Here is a 16,976-nt window from a genome sequence, read left to right on the forward strand (position 1 = left end):
TAAGTTGAATTTATAACTTACTATAAACTAATAAGTTGAATGTTAATAATGACGTATTTTTTCTCTAACTTATTTTGATTTTTTTACTTTTTTATTATTTTAGTTTTTAAATATATATTTTTAAATGTTAAGTTAATTTAAAAATCATAAATTAAGATATTAATATTTAAAATTATTTATTTTAGTTCATTTGGTTAAAAAAAATCTAACTTAGAAGTAAAATTAACCAAATACTTAAATAACTTATAAGTACTAATCTATTTATCACTTTTAAGTCACTTATTAATTTTAAGTTATAAATAATTTATTTTAAAAATTTTCGAACGGGCATTATATAGATTTTTTTGTTTGAAAAGTGAAATTATAGAATACTGTAGTAGTATGTAGTGTAGTAGAATAAAATAATCGGAAAAGGGGATGTTAAGTAGGGTTTGGGTGGGTGCGACAGGAGCGGGTAATAACCCCAACCCGAACCCCCAAAATTTGAAATTGAAAAGGGTGAGGTTCGTAGCGGGAAAAGCTGCTTCATTTGGTTTACACTCCAACTCCATGGACGGCGCCGCCGGTGGTGGTGGGACCAGAAGAAGCAGTAGAAACACCAACAAGAAAACAACCAATTGGACAACCGACGACGACGACTACGAGGATGAGGATAAGAAGAAGATAAAGAGAAAAAGAGGGCAGACTAAAAAAACCACATCAACAGCAAGCACGCCTAATGATAATGTTATGATTGAACAAGAAGATATAGAAGATTTTGGTAAAGAGCAGTGCTTTAAAATTAGGTCTTGTCTTGTTGATTGGTATGACAACAACCAAAGAGATCTTCCATGGCGAAACAACATCAATACTGATACTACTAATAGAGCTTATGCTGTCTGGGTTTCCGAGATTATGCTTCAACAAACTAAGGTCGATACTGTTATTCATTATTTTAATCGTTGGATCAACAAGTGGCCTACTCTTCTTCATCTTTCTAATGCGTCTCTTGAGGTTCTCTTTCTACTCCTATGATATTTCCCCGCCCCCTTTTATACAATTATTAATAGTTATTATATTCGTTCCAGGAGGTCAATCATATGTGGGCTGGTTTGGGATATTATCGACGCGCAAGGTTTCTACTTGAAGGAGCTAAATTCATTGTTCAACAACGAGGAGGTCACTTCCCGGATACACTTTCTGATCTTCGCAACATTCCCGGAATTGGGGATTATACAGCTGGTGCTATCGCTTCTATTGCTTTCCGACAGGTTAACCCCCAATAATTAACAACCCCCCGTTCTCTTTCCCTTACCCCTTCCTCATTATATACTTGCTCTTTTCCAGGCAGTTCCCGTGGTGGACGGAAATGTTGTCAGGGTCATTGCCAGACTTAAGACTATTTCTGCAAATCCAAAACTATCTCAAACTGTCAAGACTATATGGTTTGTCTTTCTCACTCAATGGACCATCCCCCGTTCGTTTCCTTCTACTATAATCTCAATTGAACATAACTCCGAATCACTCCCTAGTCCCTACTTGCAATTACATTTCTTCTTACATCTGTTGTATATATCACGCACTATTCTGTGTAATACATTCAGTTTCTAGTAGTAAGTGCACAAGTTCAATTAACTATTCAATACTCGACCAGTAAGTTGCAATGTACCTTCTCATATACTAGTTACTTAACTCATCTGAAACCTGTGTGTGAGGACATTATGTATTTTATATACCTGTTTACCAAGCAATTTTGATAATTGCCTGTTTTTGTTCCACAAGACTAGTCCACTTCTGATTCATGCTGTTGTCAAATGCAACTAAGAGCTCCTACCACTTGAAATTCAATTCTCAACATGTACAAAAGTAGGACTCTGTTGTTAAGCAGATGGAATACAAGAACTACCTCACATTTTATCGCTAATTTCAAATTTATTGTCTCTTTTCCATACTTCCTTATCAGGAAATTAGCAGGGCAATTAGTTGATCCTGACAGGCCGGGGGATTTTAATCAGGCTCTCATGGAACTTGGGGCCACAGTATGCACTCCAGTCAACCCAAGCTGCTCCACTTGTCCGATCTCAGATCAATGTCGCGCGCTGTCATTATCTACACATGATAAATCAGTATCTGTCACAGATTATCCAACAAAAGTTGTCAAGGCCAAAAAAAGACATGAATTTTCTGCCGTCAGTGTTGTGGAAATAATAGAAGACGAATCCCTGGTGGATGGACCACGATGTAATAGTAGATTCCTCCTTGTAAAGAGGCCAGATAAAGGTTTACTTGCTGGCCTTTGGGAGTTTCCATCCGTTCCATTAATTGGAGACGTAGACTTTGTCACAAGGAAAGATGCAATCGATCAATTGTTGAAGTCATTTGATCTCGAACCTGGAAGTACCTGCAATGTAGTTTTAAGAAAAGATGTTGGGGAATATGTACATGTCTTCAGTCACATACGTCTCCAGATGTATATAGAGTTGCTGGTTCTACATGTAAAAGGTTCTACCTCGGAGATAAATTACTAAACACACACAAATACATGCATTTCCATCTGACTTTGCTTTCTAGCTATTAAGATATTGTTTTTTCTTTTTCTTTTTTTCTTTCTTTTTGGGAATGAAGGCAGGAACAGTGTGAAGCTGGATAAAGAGAATAATGGATGGAAGTATGTTAATAGCAAGGACATTGCAAGCCTGGGACTTACATCTGGAGTGAGGAAGGTAAAATGTGATCTGCTTTGAAATCAGAATTTCAAAACTGGTATGGTGTCAAAGAGTATCATGCCTTTGAATTTTGAATTTCTCTTTAGGACTCTTTGACAGATCAGTGAACCTACAATGCCATAGCAGTTTTATTGAAACTATCATACCTTTGCTATAACTGAACATTAAGTTTATTGAATGTGGTTGTGTTATTAATTATGTAGTAGAAGAGTGAAAAATGGCAATGCTAATAATATAGTAAAAATAGTGAAGAAATGAATATGAACTGAGTATCTATAAGAATATCAGGGTGAGATGGAAATGGTCTTGACATGGTTACAACTTGGACTCATATTTCTGTAACTTTTGGTCCGACACCTCTCCAGGATAATTAAAACAGTTGCATGTAGTTTACATAAATTAAGTTCACTTGTAAGAGCTTATCAATATTGCAAGGCCATGCTTTGAATCGTCATCACCATCTCTCGGCTAATCAATGAGTTACCTTTCTGAATGATCTTCTTGGCTAGCTGACAATGCACAGACAAGATTCCTACTTCACACAGTACATTTTGTTTGAGCTCTATAGTTTTAAAGTTTTCACATGGTTTTATCTTGATTTATTTGACTTATCTATTTCACGCTGCAGGCCTACACTATGATTCAGAAATTTAGGGACAACATCCCACAAAAAAGTGACAAAAAGTTGTCAACCAAACTTTTGTCAAAGAGAAGTCATGGGAGTTCCTGATCTCTAGTATTATATGAACGAAAAGTGGTTAACTGACAGAGAAAATGTAGAAATTCCTGTTCATCTGATCTTCGGAAATTGCTGGACCAGAAGGGATGTAATTATAACATGATATCACCTTGTAATTATTCATACTATTCTCCCTTGGTCATTTTTGTGAAGCCGATGTTTTGGACATTTGTGTAATGGAGTTGTCACAACTTTTTACTCCACCAACCAACATCTCTAACCGGGAGGAGTTTAACGGATTTCGAAGTCTATAAAATCTGTTGGAATACTTTTATTATTCGACCGGAATATATTTGCTTTGTATTCTCCTTATCCGTTGTTGCTTAATATTAGTAATAGTTTGCACAATAGTAATAGATTAATGAGCAGACAACAGTTAGCAGGTCACAGTACTCCTTCTGTTTTTTAATATAATATATGACGTTTGATTTTTTGTCACATATATTTAGAAGGGTTGATTACATAGTTAGAAATATGATTTTTAAAAAATTTTTTTGTTGAATAAAAATATGAGATCAAAACTTTTATTTACAAAAAAAAAATTTATTTTAACTATTCTTTTTTTGAATAAAAATATGAGATCAAAACTTTTATTTACAAAAAAAAAATTCAAAAAAAATTATTTTAACTATACGGTCAATGTCATATAATAAAAAACAACAGACGGAGTAAGATTTAAGAAGCATCGATAGTTTTTAATGGTACAAACTTGCCAGCTAAATATATTAACAGTTATTGAACACATCCATGGTAGCAATGAAGAGAAGGTTAATGTATGAATGTAGTAAGTTAGCGATGAAGCTATTGGTATCATGTTCGAAGGAAGCACTAATACAATAAAAAAACTCCAGTAATTTTTTTTTTGTTTTTACATAAAAAATTGGACATTTCATTTTTCCTAAAAAAAAGAAGAAAAAGGAGAATATAAAAATTAATATTGGAGTAGCCGTGAAGCTGGGTTTACAATAACAACCCGACCCATAATATTCATTGATTTGGCTGCCAGTAGTGTCTGCGTCTGAAAACTTTCAACCAAAAGAAATTAAATGAGAGGAGGCGCCGACGAAGATGAATCATCATCGTCGTCATCATCGGTAGCGGCACCACGAGCGTCTCTGAAAACAAGAAATAATTATTCGAATTGGAAACACAAGGTACTTGTTAATAGTGTGTCTATATATCTTATCCATCTTTCATTGTATTCAATTGTAAACACAAGGTACTTGTTAATTGTTAATAATTGTATTCATTCTATTGCGGGGTTGTAGCTGAGGGAAAATTGCTGCAGAAGGATCCGTGATGATCGCAATCGCCTGCTTTGGAAGATGAGAACTAGTCTTCCCAACAACAACAACAATCATTCTTCTTCTTCTTTTACTCATCAGGCATCCCCTCTTTACTTTCTCGAGATTATTATTATTTTATTCTTTCACTTAATTCTTCTTAATTTTTTTATTTACCCCCCTCCACTGTATTAACCTAAGCTCAATTACTAGGAGTCCACTTTCATTCAATCAGCTTTACAGGGCATTGTTTCTGATGAACTTACTAAACTTAATCACGATTTATTATGGGAATATGATGGTCTTCATTCCCAACCCGAATGTGAAGATATTCTTTTAGAAATGCAAAATATCTTCTATCAAGATCTTGTGCTCCACCAAACTACTCAACAAACCTCTTGGGAAGATGACGAGGATGACTACTTGGCTCGTGCTGTTTATCAGCATATGCAGCTCACTGAGGCCACGGTATATCTTACAACCCCAATACCTTATTAATATTTTGGTTATTATGCTTCCGTCAACTACACCCCCCCCCCCACCCACATAATGTTCTTCAACTATGCTTGCCATCCTACCAAACTACTCTACTGTTATAAACAATTTAATGAACTTTTAGCTCCTTTTTTAAGTAAATAATCTACCTAGATGTATATTTTATAGTGTCATCCTGTTGTGTTGTCTCATGCTCATGCTTTGAAATTGCTTCCTGAGTCGTCCTATTTTCTCTCACCCTTTTAGTTTCCAATACAAAGGTCAAATTCAGGACTCAGGAGAAATGTGCTAGTAAGAGCCCTAGTAATATTCGTGTGCATAGTCGATCTAATTCTTTTTACATTATAAATTAGCGACATACTCACATTTCTGACTGATGGAAACCCTTGTAGCCGTAATTTCGCTTCTAAAGAATACAAAGCACTAAAGTAGATGTTTCTTGGTGTTTTATGTTTTATGATTACTTTTTTGTTGAGGTACTCATTCGATCATATCCTGTTGTATTCCACTTGTGTCATTTAGCAAGTACATGTAAAGATAAGATGTTTCCACTTAATTTTATGGTCATTCTACTAGGTGCAAAAGACAGTTTGGTGTCCAATCTGCAAACAGGGAGAGTTGCAAGAGAACTACTCTCATGTCTATTGCACTGCTTGTGAACTTAGACTACTCCGAGGGGAAGAGGTCCTGCTGCTGTTCTTTTTCTTCTAATATACTTTTATCCCTGCTCTTTATTCTTTTGATCCCTAAATTTGTTAAGATTAGTTGAAGTAACTTCTGTCCTCTGTTGTCCGACACTTTTGTTATTTTAGATTAGTCATATCCTGTATTTTTCCTTATGAGAGATTCCGGTACGCCTCTTCTTCCTGTAATTATATACACCGATTTGGATGGGGGGGGGGGGCTTACTTCTTGTCGTTACATTACACAACAAGATAGATGTTTTTGGTTGTTTTCATTTTAGTTTTTTCAATTATCTTCAGATTGTTATCTGTTTATTATATTAGGGGAAAGGGCGACAAAGACTATAGGGGTAATCGAAGCATCAAAACTCTCAATTATGCATATATCAATTAGCATATCCACCCCCACCCATGTGATCTGGCTATTATGAAGTTAACAATGTTGCTGACAATTGTAGCAACATCAAACGTAGTAAAGTTATTTGAGGTTGGATTCTGACATGTACATTGGTTGGCCATTCATTTGTAGGTTACTTTGGAGTTAATCCGGAATCGGCTGGCTGAAGCTCATGCAGAACATCTTGACAGGGGATGCAAACTGACACCTAAGATTCGCATGGAATCAAGATTCAATCTATCTGTCTTATATATAGAATGTTCTAGTTGTGATACATTTGAGGTTGTAATTTAGATAAGTTTACCTGATAATATGAATCACAGATGACAGATACCTTCAATTTAAATGAGATTTTTTGTATAAACTCTCGAGGCTTATTTTTAACTTTAACTAATAATGATATTTGTGTATTTGATTCAGGTATTGCAGAACTTGTATTCAAAACTCAATTCTGGAAAAACTAATATACACCTGCAAAGCCATAACCTGCAGATACAGGCACCCAACACCCTCTGGAAGAGATCTCTTTAGTTGCCCGTTAATGGTTAATTTTCAAATCATCTAATTGTTTTTAATACATTTATTATCTCCTTATTCCAACGTTACAAATCTTCTTTTTGACACTGATAAAAAACTCTTCACTTGGAAATAAATCATATAGCAACTCTTTGTCAAATCTCCAAAATTGATGACTTCTAATAACATTAAAGTATCATCACAGAGCACATTTTGGTATATATTCAGGTAGGTCGGTGCAATGCTGGCATTGTCTTGACTTGTACCGTTTTATCGCCTGCATTGCCATTGGGTTGCAGTCAGTTTCCAATAGACCGACCATTCGAAACTCGTTTCACCAAGCTTTCAAAATCGATTCGATTTATACGAGTCTAATGGATGATGAGCTCGGTTTTAAGATTTGTAATTCAGGCATAACGCGATCAAGGGTGAGGAGTTAATTATGCATAGTCTTTGTGCATACATTAAGCCTTTCTAAGGCCACCTCAGCCTCACCCTCTAAGCACTCAAGTATCTTTTTCTTGTAAGATCCTTCCTCCATGTAGTAACCATATGCATAAGCCCATTTTAACACTCGCCTACATTCAACAATTTGTTCCCGAGCTGCTTTAAGATATTTCAAGTCTCCTGACTGCAGAAGTTTCTCCGTTTTCATCTGATCCCGAAGAATGTACTTACTAAACCAGCCCGCCAGAGGCAAGACTATGATGAAACTTGTGAAGCATGAAAGGCATTACTAGGCAGCTAGCTAGATATTAACAACAAATAATGAATCACAAGTAAAATACTAGTCTGTTATCCATAAGCGCAGCTCTAGAATAAAAGCAACAACAAACAAAACAGAAACAACAGCCGCGTAACCTGCCTTCCATCCAGAACCGGCATCGCCTAGATGAATGCCGTAGAAAACATTAGCCACTGCCAAAATTATTAAACCCCTTCCAATGCCATAGTGATACCAGTTCCAATATTTCCTCACTTTTGATTCTTTCTCCGGCCTTACCAAGAATGCTATAACCTGTTGAACACCAACAAAAGTAATTAATTAAGTAGCTATATAGAAAACAAAACAAGGAGCGAGTAGAATTGAGGGATGAGAACTAGAGAAAACCTGGAGGCAGCCAAGAGTAAGTATGATGACACCTAGGCTCTTGTGTTTATCAACATCAACACCAAGTCGATTCTCTAACACAAAACCACATACAATGCCTGAAACTCCACATAGAAAACCGAGCGATTGAACGATTGAATGTGAATAAAACCAAACTGGCTCCCATGGCTTCATATATCTAGCAACCATAGCACCTATTGGTAATATTATTCCCCATCCCAACATGTTCAATATTCCATGGCTCTTCTTCAGTTTCGAAGAGGAACTTCCTTTCGTTTTACTTTCACCTGCATCCCAAATCTTCAAATTTTCACTCTTTACAGATTACTTGCATGATTGATATAACTACTAGATACAAAATCTGACAATACTGCATTTTTGTTACAGTAAATAATCAAGATTTACATAAGTAGCTTTTCTTGGTTATAAGACTATTGACTTGTAAAAGGCAGAGCCTCATCAACATATTTCAGAAGGTAATGTTGATAGCTTCAAAGTCAAACATGCACAATGTAGCTTTCAACTAACCACCCTTTTCTTTTAAATTTTATTTTCGCCCTTTAGTTGACAAAAGATATGTTAGTATATTTTATGCAGATAAAAGTTACAAAAGAAGTCTGGATGTTGATGGCATGGCATTTTAACAAGTACCTAAACTTGTTCCTTCATTCAAAAATAGCTTACTATTATATTTTTCCTATTTTAGTTAAATCAATAGAATTACAAGTAGTAATTGAGTACTCACCGGAGGCATAATTCAAAATAGTAGACACCTTGCGATCATGTTCCGCCAACTGAAAGCCGGGTCGAACGGGCAATCTTCCAGCCGGCCCAACAGAGTATAAGATCCGATTATCAGGCAGGCTGGTGTTGAGCTGAAAGGCAATATACAAACGTCCAGATAGAGATATAAGAGAAGATGAAGTTCCAACTACTTGTAAGTTTCCTTCATCAGGCACAACTTGTCTTGGTGTTTGTCCAGTTAGATGATATCTCTTGATCATACTCCCACCACCAGCACCTACCCACCCTACGATTGCGCTGGAGCCAATCATCTTACCATTGGACGAAAACCCCATTCCTACATATGAATTAGTGTTGGGTGCTGACAGTATGAAGCTCCATAAATTTGGTGATGTTTCTTCATACTGCTTCATACATAGAAATTACATAAACCATATAACATAATTTAAAGTCCTATTCACAATTTAAAAACAAAATACATATACGTGTGCGTGTGCGCGCTAATAGAGCTGTACATTTGTGTGTGTGCGTGGATCACTTACTCTAAGGATGAAACCTTGAGCATCCCAAACAGAGCGGCAAACGAGAGAAGTGGTATCGAAGAGGAGGCGTCCCTTGAGGTCAAAAGTAGAGGCGCATGAATCTGTAGCTGCAGCTTGAGAATTCACCAGAATTCTTGGTGATAAATCCAAAACAATGAAAAAGAGGGTGTTAATGAGCAAAAAGGAAGATGTTTTCATTTCTCTCGGTTTCTTGGTGCGAAAAGCACTAAACTGGTGGCCTGCCTGGCCTGCTTGACCCTCATATTTTATACAGCCTATTTTTCTAAATACAACTAACCACTTTAGTATGTATAGTATAATGATACTTGGTAGGGTACATTGGTTCTCAAGGCTTCTTACACTAACAGCATGGACGGCCACCTGCTATTTATTATTCCCTCGTATACATTTAACAACAGACTTAAATTTTGATTATTACTGGCAATGACACAAACTATTTACCCAAACTAATGAATTTCCTCAACTACTACCCCTGCACACACTTTTCACTGCCGCTCAATAACAGCTTACATAAGAGTCAACGAAGTGTTGGTGCAGCGATTGAACTCTTGTACCCCCTGCAGGAGGTCACGAGTTCGACCCTGACGTGTGCGTGTGTTATCAATTAACAAAAAAAAGTTTACATAATATATATTATAATTATATACCTTTAACCAAAACAGTTCATACAAGTGTCCATCACAAAGATGAAAACAGGAAACTAAACCACAACCAACAAAAAAAATACAGATCTGAAAGGGTAGAATATATGTAAAATTTAAGAAATATATTCGACTCCAGCATGCTGGAATACCTGCACCAGTTTGTAGAATATGCAGTAAGGGAAAGGCCTATCGTGGGAGACAACCCTCCCATTTGTTACAGACTTGCAGTTGCTGATACTATACAATGACTTCCCCACACTATAATCGCCTATTAAATGTGGTCTATTATCTACATAGCTTATGGGTGCATCTATATCATCTTACAAACAAACACAGACTATAACACTATACTTCAGTCCATATTTACTGTCGGAAGGTACATTGTTGTGACCTGCAGAAGATTGTGCTCAGTTCCTCGCAGAGGCATTATTAGTTTTCACCCTCCTGTAAAGTAGGACATATGCAGCACCTGAACATACTTCATCTTCTCTGATGGGTGATATGCGGGTATCATTAAAGTCATACCACCGATTTTCTTCAGCAGCTACATAAACAAAAAACGCATAAAAATTGATATTGATAATAACGCGTGTTCATAAATGTGGATCAAAAACTCAAAACACGAAGATGTTCAATTTTCATACGGTTTACAAACAAATTGTGGCTGAATTCTCTCTTCACTATCACATTCAGAGCCAGAATAAGATTAACTTTAAGAGTTTTCAATAGTCTCTGGTGCCTACCCTGGTTCTGAGAAATCTAATTGATAGTTAAACTCGTGAACATTTCAAACTTAAGGCTTAGTTGATATGGCTACTAAGAAACTAATTAAGCTTTTTAGTTCTCAGTGATTTACCAATACAATCAAAGATTTATTCAGCTTTCCAAACTGAGGAGCCAGCCGTTGATTCAACTCTGCCAGCAAAGTATGAGGCTCTGGATTCAAGTAGCTGAGACCCATAAACACAGAACATTAATATATTGCAAGGTAAAAGAGCATATTGCAACAACAAGCTACAGAAGCTGTGCAAAGACATACTCTTCAATGTCCTTTTTATTTCTCACAAGGCCCATCTTGGAGAGTTTGTTAACATGAGGCAGTTCAAGCTGAACCATTGCAGACAGTGAAGCCATGCAGCCACTTATAAACTTAGCAACATCTGTCATGAACTAATATTCAAAAGTAGTTGTTTCAGCTTGAGTGGAAAAGAAAGATGAATAATTGACCAGACAAAGAAAATTCAACCAACCTGAGAATCAAGCAAGTAAACTACACAGATATTAATATTCTTGCGCTTCAAATGCTCCACAAAGTTCTTGAACACGGGGACATGAGAGTAGAATTCAATTTGACCTGCGATATTCAATTTTCATAAACACACAGCTGATTGACTCCATTAAAGAAATTCCATCAGTATGACTTATCAGCTAGCATGTTATTTGGATTTTACAAAAAATGAAGTATATCATTCAAATAATGACAGGACCAGCAGCAAACTACAAAGAAGATATAATATGTCATTACCACTTAACGGATCCAATAGATAACAAAGCTACGATTGAGTGATGCAACTTTATCTCCTTTTAAGTTCATACAAGCTTTCCTTATGCATTTGCTAAATTCCTACCCAAAGGAAAATGGGGAGGGGGAGGCTAATGGGTGTCTTCATTCCAGCGACGATACAGAAAAAGAATGAAACGAAGTGAGAGGCCGGGAGACAGGGAAAAGAGTCGAGTCGATCGGGCTCGACGACCGGGAGAAGCAAAAACCACTTTGAGCATCTTCAATAGAAGTTGTCAAGTGAGTTGACAGTCACTGACATATCATCACAAACATTTTTTTTTATTTTTTTTCTCTTTCATTCATGTCACTCTTACCATCTTTTATTTTACTCCAATAGTTGGCAACCTCAACAATTGTCAATACAGTTCCCCACGTAAAGACGAGGAATGCTATAACAAGATAGGATAATATAAAAATGGGTATAGTTATATACTTATGGAAAATAACATGCATTTTTTCTCCAGTATCGCTCTCAACTCCAAGAGGTGTGCCATGTGACAACAACACCGGAAACGACCCTTATTGGATATGCTCTTACAGGACAAGCCTGAACTTTATCAAAATCTCATGCTTTATCAGGGATAAAAAGGCAAAATCTTCATTTTTTTTAAAAGAGAGCGAAGGCCCTTCCATCAACTTGCATGTAATCCCCGGAAATAATTGGCCACAAGGCCCATAAAAGTGGTTAAGAATGTAGGTTAATGGGAAGGATTGTTTTGGAATCAGAAGTACAATTTAACTTTAAGATCAAAATGATTGAGCTGGATTATTTCCGCTCGTAATAATTGTAATGAAGAGTACTGACATCTAAAGGCTTGCTCATGCAACCATGCAACCCAAGTTTTAAGAAAAAATATTAAAATTTGAAAATTAATTAAATAGGTTGAGAAGTAGGTGTTTAATACTTTTCTAGGACATGATTAAGAAGGTCCCAATTTTTACATCATCTTATAGATGGAAAAAAACCCAGGCAATCTGATTCAGAAGTGTCAAATCCTTTGTAACTACTATTGGGAGTTGTATAAGTATGTAGGCATTAGTGTCCAAATTCCAAAGTGTGGGCATGCTTGTTTGCTAGGCTAATTCAATTGAACACTTGAACTATTATATAAAAGGAAAATATTTTGAGTCAAAGATTTGTAACTAGTGACATACTATTTTATAGCAAGTAGTGGTACCAATACCGAATAACAATTGTGCAATTTATTAAGAGGATCCAAGTTTTAAGTAGAAATACAATACCCGGACAATCAGAAACAATGTACTCAACATCTGTAAAGTTATCCAACTCTTCTTCTAACCAGTCATCCAAACTTTCTTCAAGGTGTCTGATCATAAACAGTCAAGGACAAACTTTTGTCCAATTATGTAAGAAACCAATAATTTTTTGTTCTTCTTTGTACTGGTAATATACAATACAAGACATAAAACGATCAACTACGCAACTAAGGAGATGGAAGGAAATATTTTGGGTAAGAAGGATACACCATGCAGTAGATAAGAGCTCCATTAGGACCCGGTTTAAGTTCTTCCATAACATCATCCAAAGATATAAGTTCCTTAATATCTGCATTGACATGAATCCAGAACTCTTGCGTGAATGGAAGTTGTAGATTTTTTGCAGTAAAAAGAATACGCAATAGATGAGCTTGAGTTACCCATAGCCACTGGATAGTCGAAATTTTCGGCCGCGGGATCTAAATATACTATATGAACTGCTCGCCCAATAGTTTCGCAATGTTGATATGAACTTGCACAATAAGTAGACTGCATGTTAAATTGAGAAAAGTGAGTACATAATATCAAACACTCGATACACAAGTTCCTTATAGACTTAGATTTTGTCACTGGACAATATACTCTTTACTGCCATTACAACAATTATTAGTTGAAAAGGTTATCACGGCGCCAAGTCGACCCTCGAAACCTGAGTACCTTCGTGAAGACTAGTCGACAAGTCGTCCGACTAGTCGTAAAAAGTCGACAAAGTGTTCATTATACGTATAATTACTAGATTTAATATATAATATATTTGAACACGTTAATTTTATAATTTAGATCAAAATTAATAGAATAATTAGTTCAAAATAAGCATGGTACATCACAATTATGGTTATGAAGCCCCCAAGTCGGGCTACGAGACTCTTGGGTGACCTTTACGTCAACTAGTCGATGACAATTCGGGCTTGGAGACTCTTGGCGCCTGAGTACCTTCGTGTCGACTAGTCGCTGACTAGTCGTCGACTAGTCGTCTTCGTGATAACAACAAAAAGTTTGTGTTGAAGAGGCTAAGACCACTACATCTCTGGAATAGGCAATTGCAATGTATAACTGTTATCCAATCAACCCCCTCCCTCAAATGTTAAACTAAACATTAGACTTTGGGGTTCCTTTTCACTCGTAAGAAAGCTCCTGTTATATAACACTATTAAAGTGCTACACTTGAGTACTTCTATTGAAAGCAAACACTTTGAGCTTGACAGTAATGATGAACATAGAAGAACTTATAATATTACTTGAATGAGATTCTCTGATTTGGAATGAGCTACCAATGTAGTGTTCAGCTACTTGGAAAGTGAGTAAAAAGACTATATAGAGCATAAACCTTCAAGTACTTGCATCGATTTAGCAATGGACTTGGGCTTGCATGCCAAATTATGGTGACAATCTTAGGTGAAGGGTATTTTAAACATAAAAAACAGACATGTTTTGTCACGCACATGCCTCTACCGTGGCTAACCTTCAACAGCTTGTCACGAAGGGCAGGTGTAGAGGGAGATCCATTTCTTTATGATAATATAAATGAACAAAGAAATAAAATTTGTGTATGAAAGAAGCTGATATGATAAGAATGAAGGTGTAGGATTCAGAGAGATGACATTTTCAAAACAAAACATAGTAATAACCGCATTACCTTTCCGCTGCCAGCAGGACCAATAACTAACTGTGCATAACCCATTGTAGCTAATTCCCTTTACACTTGCACTTGCTCAATACACAACAGGACTACAAAAGCAACTAAAAATTTGGAAGACTCCAACAACAGCAACGAAAGCATAAGTAGCGCACCAGACAGCCGCAGTAAACAGCAAACTCAGTACAGAATAAGCCATAAAAAGCAGCAGCAAGAAACCAACAGCTTAACAGTACCACCTCAAATTCCCATCTTAGCAAAACAGAGAAAATCTGAAGTTAATTACACATACAGACATATATCTTCCTTAACAATAAGAAAATATCCCTGCTTTAATTTCACCAAATTTTCAAAATTAACATATTGACTAAATTTATAGGGAAAGGGATGAGACAATTATATTAACCACTTTATGATCTCAACTTAAATGAAATAAATGTTTTGTGTTAGCAAGACATAATTTTGTTACAAAAATATAATGTTATCATTAAACTTAGAAAAGACCCATTATTACAGCAAATCAAAACAACAGACTAAAGTGTTGAGCACTAATCCTTAAAGGGAACAAGCAAGAGCTGAGCTACAAACACTACATATTACTGAAGACTGTACAAACGAAGCATAGAAGAAGGTACTTACAGATGAGAACAAAGTAATGGAAGACTTTGAAGACGCTTTGTTATGTTATGTTCCTCCTATATGACTTTGCAGAGTATGTGCAAGTGTTTTATATGTGGACCTGTTACTTGGGACGACAACTGTAAACTGACCCAACTCTAACTAACAAAACACTCATTCAAGCACCCATCCATGCCCCCCCCCCAAAAGCCCCGTGGCCCAAAAATGGAACAGCCCACCCTCTATAAAATTAAGAAATATGGAGTAATTGTTAAAATATTTGAATAAAAAATAAAGTGATTGTCAAAGCGTATCGAGGAAGTCTCTCAAATCTTACCAAGGAAGACTTGTAAAGTTTATCGAGGAAGACTTGTAAAACTTATCGAGGAAGTTTTGTAATACTTAATGAAGAAGATTTGAATAGCTTACTTAGTAAGCCTTATAAACCAACTACTATAAATAGCTCATTTAGCTAATGAAATACAACACAACTTTCTCTTCATCTTCTATTCTCCTATACTTCCTCTACATTAAACATAACTAATATTTTCAGTCAAGGTTTATAACACGTTATCAGCACGAGTCTCTGCCAACTGAAATTTTATTCTCGAAAGAGCTACGACTTATTCTGACTCACGAGTCCCTATTAACTAAAACTATTTCATAAAAGAGGTACGTTTTCTTTTCCTCATTTTCTTCTAAATATTATTACATATTTATGTTACTGATTGAAATCTATAAAGATGGTCATGCCGTCAAGTAATACTACTATAAAGATGGCGCTGCCGTCAAGTAATAATCAAAAGTTTTCTGGGCGGCTATGCCGTCGTAACTTTTGTATAAAGTTATTATTTTAACTTGCCTGTTTAAATATTATGTGACATATTATATCTTATTTAAAATCTATTCAGAATGGCGAATCTTGCAAAATTAGAGTTTGTTGCCTTGGATGTTTCCGAAAATAATTATTTGTCATGGCTCCTTGATGCGGAATTACACCTTAGTGCTAATGGCCTAAAAGATACTATTGACCCGGAAAAGATCCCAACTGTTGAACAAAATACAAAAGCGATTATCTTTCTTAGGCATCACATCCACGAAGATCTAAAATCTGAATATCTCACTATCAAAAATCCACTCACCCTTTGGAATAATCTCAAGGATAGATTTGATCACCAAAAACTTGTTCACTTGTCATCTGCCCGATATGACTGGATTAATTTGAGGTTACAAGATTTCAAATCTGTAGCTGAATATAATTCTGCTCTTTTCAAGATAAGCTCAAAATTAATTTTATGTGGTGAAAATATTACTGATACTGAAATGAATGAAAAGACCCTCTCAACCTTTCACCCCAACACTATGATCTTGGCTCAACAATATAGGGAGCGTAATTTTCAGAAATATGGCGAGCTGATATCTCTCCTTCTTGTGGCTGAAAAGAATAATGAGTTACTACTGAAAAAGCATCAGATACGTCCCACAGGCTCTGCCCAGTTACCTGAAGTACATAACACGTCATTCCTGAAGAATGAACGTGGGAAAGGGCATAGAGGAGGACGGGGTTATGGACGAAACCGTGGACGTGGAAATTTTCGTGATCGGTTTCACAATCAATATCATTCTGGCCACCTGAAGTGGCAACGTGATGGTTACAACTCTGGCCACTAGAAATGACAACGTGAAGTGCCAAATAAAAGAAAGGCGCCCTAAGAAGGAGAGAACCGAGACATCTGTCATAGGTGCGGAACTGAGGGGCACTAGCAACGTACTTGTCGCACACCCAAACATCTTGTTGATCTCTACGAGTCATCCAAAAAGGAATAATGGAAAGAGAGTAGAAACCAACTTCGCTAATTATAATCTAGTTAATGAACCAGTCAATAAGGCCTCAAATGAAATAGACACTGGTGCTAATTTTTATTATGGTTTAGACGACTAGACTTCATATGTATTGTCATGCTTTACTTATTTTCTTTGTGTTTTACTTATGTACTCAT

At 36.2% G+C, this 16,976-nt stretch overlaps 5 protein-coding genes across 6 annotated transcripts; 3 read left to right on the forward strand and 2 right to left on the reverse strand.

Annotated features, from left to right (window-relative positions):
* The first annotated feature begins 394 nt into the window (after nt 1–394).
* On the forward strand, nt 395–3,750 carry LOC141697957 (adenine DNA glycosylase). Its single transcript, XM_074502536.1, has 6 exons — nt 395–993; nt 1,068–1,250; nt 1,327–1,424; nt 1,943–2,481; nt 2,605–2,702; nt 3,334–3,750. The coding sequence occupies exons 1-6, from the start codon at nt 418–420 to the stop codon at nt 3,433–3,435; spliced, it is 1,596 nt and encodes a 531-aa protein (XP_074358637.1). The 5' UTR covers nt 395–417; the 3' UTR covers nt 3,436–3,750.
* A 656-nt stretch (nt 3,751–4,406) lies between these two features.
* On the forward strand, nt 4,407–7,025 carry LOC141697584 (uncharacterized). Of its 2 annotated transcripts, XM_074502043.1 has the most exons (6): nt 4,411–4,598; nt 4,713–4,829; nt 4,941–5,195; nt 5,799–5,906; nt 6,435–6,584; nt 6,723–6,988. In XM_074502043.1, exons 1-6 carry the CDS (start codon nt 4,491–4,493, stop codon nt 6,831–6,833), a joined length of 849 nt encoding a protein of 282 aa, XP_074358144.1. In that variant the 5' UTR covers nt 4,411–4,490; the 3' UTR covers nt 6,834–6,988. The 2 variants fall into 2 exon arrangements, with proteins under 2 accessions (XP_074358145.1, XP_074358144.1); XM_074502044.1 differs by lacking the exon at nt 5,799–5,906 and having other exon boundaries at nt 4,407–4,598; nt 6,723–7,025.
* A 546-nt stretch (nt 7,026–7,571) lies between these two features.
* LOC141697585 (cytochrome b561 and DOMON domain-containing protein At3g07570) lies at nt 7,572–9,512 on the reverse strand. The gene is made up of 4 exons (XM_074502045.1): nt 9,216–9,512; nt 8,675–9,077; nt 7,930–8,216; nt 7,572–7,836 (listed from the first exon to the last, which is right to left on the reverse strand). Exons 1-4 carry the CDS (start codon nt 9,411–9,413, stop codon nt 7,606–7,608), a joined length of 1,119 nt encoding a protein of 372 aa, XP_074358146.1. The 5' UTR covers nt 9,414–9,512; the 3' UTR covers nt 7,572–7,605.
* Nucleotides 9,513–9,976: 464 nt separating this feature from the next.
* Nucleotides 9,977–15,152, reverse strand: LOC141698163 (uncharacterized). The gene is made up of 9 exons (XM_074502792.1): nt 14,998–15,152; nt 14,359–14,610; nt 13,103–13,211; nt 12,930–13,011; nt 12,687–12,772; nt 11,131–11,234; nt 10,920–11,050; nt 10,737–10,830; nt 9,977–10,424 (listed from the first exon to the last, which is right to left on the reverse strand). Exons 2-9 carry the CDS (start codon nt 14,401–14,403, stop codon nt 10,317–10,319), a joined length of 759 nt encoding a protein of 252 aa, XP_074358893.1. The 5' UTR covers nt 14,404–14,610; nt 14,998–15,152; the 3' UTR covers nt 9,977–10,316.
* A 736-nt stretch (nt 15,153–15,888) lies between these two features.
* Nucleotides 15,889–16,647, forward strand: LOC141697494 (uncharacterized). Its single transcript, XM_074501899.1, has one exon. It carries the CDS (start codon nt 15,889–15,891, stop codon nt 16,645–16,647), a length of 759 nt encoding a protein of 252 aa, XP_074358000.1.
* Nucleotides 16,648–16,976: the final 329 nt, after the last annotated feature.

The sequence above is a fragment of the Apium graveolens genome, chromosome 11 (genome assembly GCF_009905375.1).
Source record: "Apium graveolens cultivar Ventura chromosome 11, ASM990537v1, whole genome shotgun sequence".
In the NCBI taxonomy this organism is placed as follows: Eukaryota; Viridiplantae; Streptophyta; class Magnoliopsida; order Apiales; family Apiaceae; genus Apium; species Apium graveolens.

Excerpts from the sequence above, each read along its gene's own strand:
- LOC141698163 (XM_074502792.1), bottom strand. The coding sequence starts at position 14,403 with ATGGGTTATGCACAGTTAGTTATTGGTCCTGCTGGCAGCGGAAAG. Across the intron at positions 11,235-12,686 it reads CATTGTTTCTGATTGTCCGG|GTCAAATTGAATTCTACTCT; the intron begins GTATTGTATTTC and ends TGAATATCGCAG. Across the intron at positions 10,831-10,919 it reads AATAAAAAGGACATTGAAGA|CTACTTGAATCCAGAGCCTC; the intron begins GTATGTCTTTGC and ends TATGGGTCTCAG.
- LOC141697584 (XM_074502043.1), top strand. The coding sequence starts at position 4,491 with ATGAGAGGAGGCGCCGACGAAGATGAATCATCATCGTCGTCATCATCG. Across the intron at positions 5,907-6,434 it reads GACTACTCCGAGGGGAAGAG|GTTACTTTGGAGTTAATCCG; the intron begins GTCCTGCTGCTG and ends ATTCATTTGTAG. Across the intron at positions 6,585-6,722 it reads CTAGTTGTGATACATTTGAG|GTATTGCAGAACTTGTATTC; the intron begins GTTGTAATTTAG and ends TATTTGATTCAG.
- LOC141697494 (XM_074501899.1), top strand. The coding sequence starts at position 15,889 with ATGGCGAATCTTGCAAAATTAGAGTTTGTTGCCTTGGATGTTTCCGAA.
- LOC141697957 (XM_074502536.1), top strand. The coding sequence starts at position 418 with ATGTTAAGTAGGGTTTGGGTGGGTGCGACAGGAGCGGGTAATAACCCC. Across the intron at positions 994-1,067 it reads TTTCTAATGCGTCTCTTGAG|GAGGTCAATCATATGTGGGC; the intron begins GTTCTCTTTCTA and ends TATTCGTTCCAG. Across the intron at positions 1,425-1,942 it reads CAAACTGTCAAGACTATATG|GAAATTAGCAGGGCAATTAG; the intron begins GTTTGTCTTTCT and ends CTTCCTTATCAG.
- LOC141697585 (XM_074502045.1), bottom strand. The coding sequence starts at position 9,413 with ATGAAAACATCTTCCTTTTTGCTCATTAACACCCTCTTTTTCATTGTT. Across the intron at positions 9,078-9,215 it reads CTCAAGGTTTCATCCTTAGA|TATGAAGAAACATCACCAAA; the intron begins GTAAGTGATCCA and ends TGTATGAAGCAG. Across the intron at positions 7,837-7,929 it reads TTACTCTTGGCTGCCTCCAG|GTTATAGCATTCTTGGTAAG; the intron begins GTTTTCTCTAGT and ends GGTGTTCAACAG.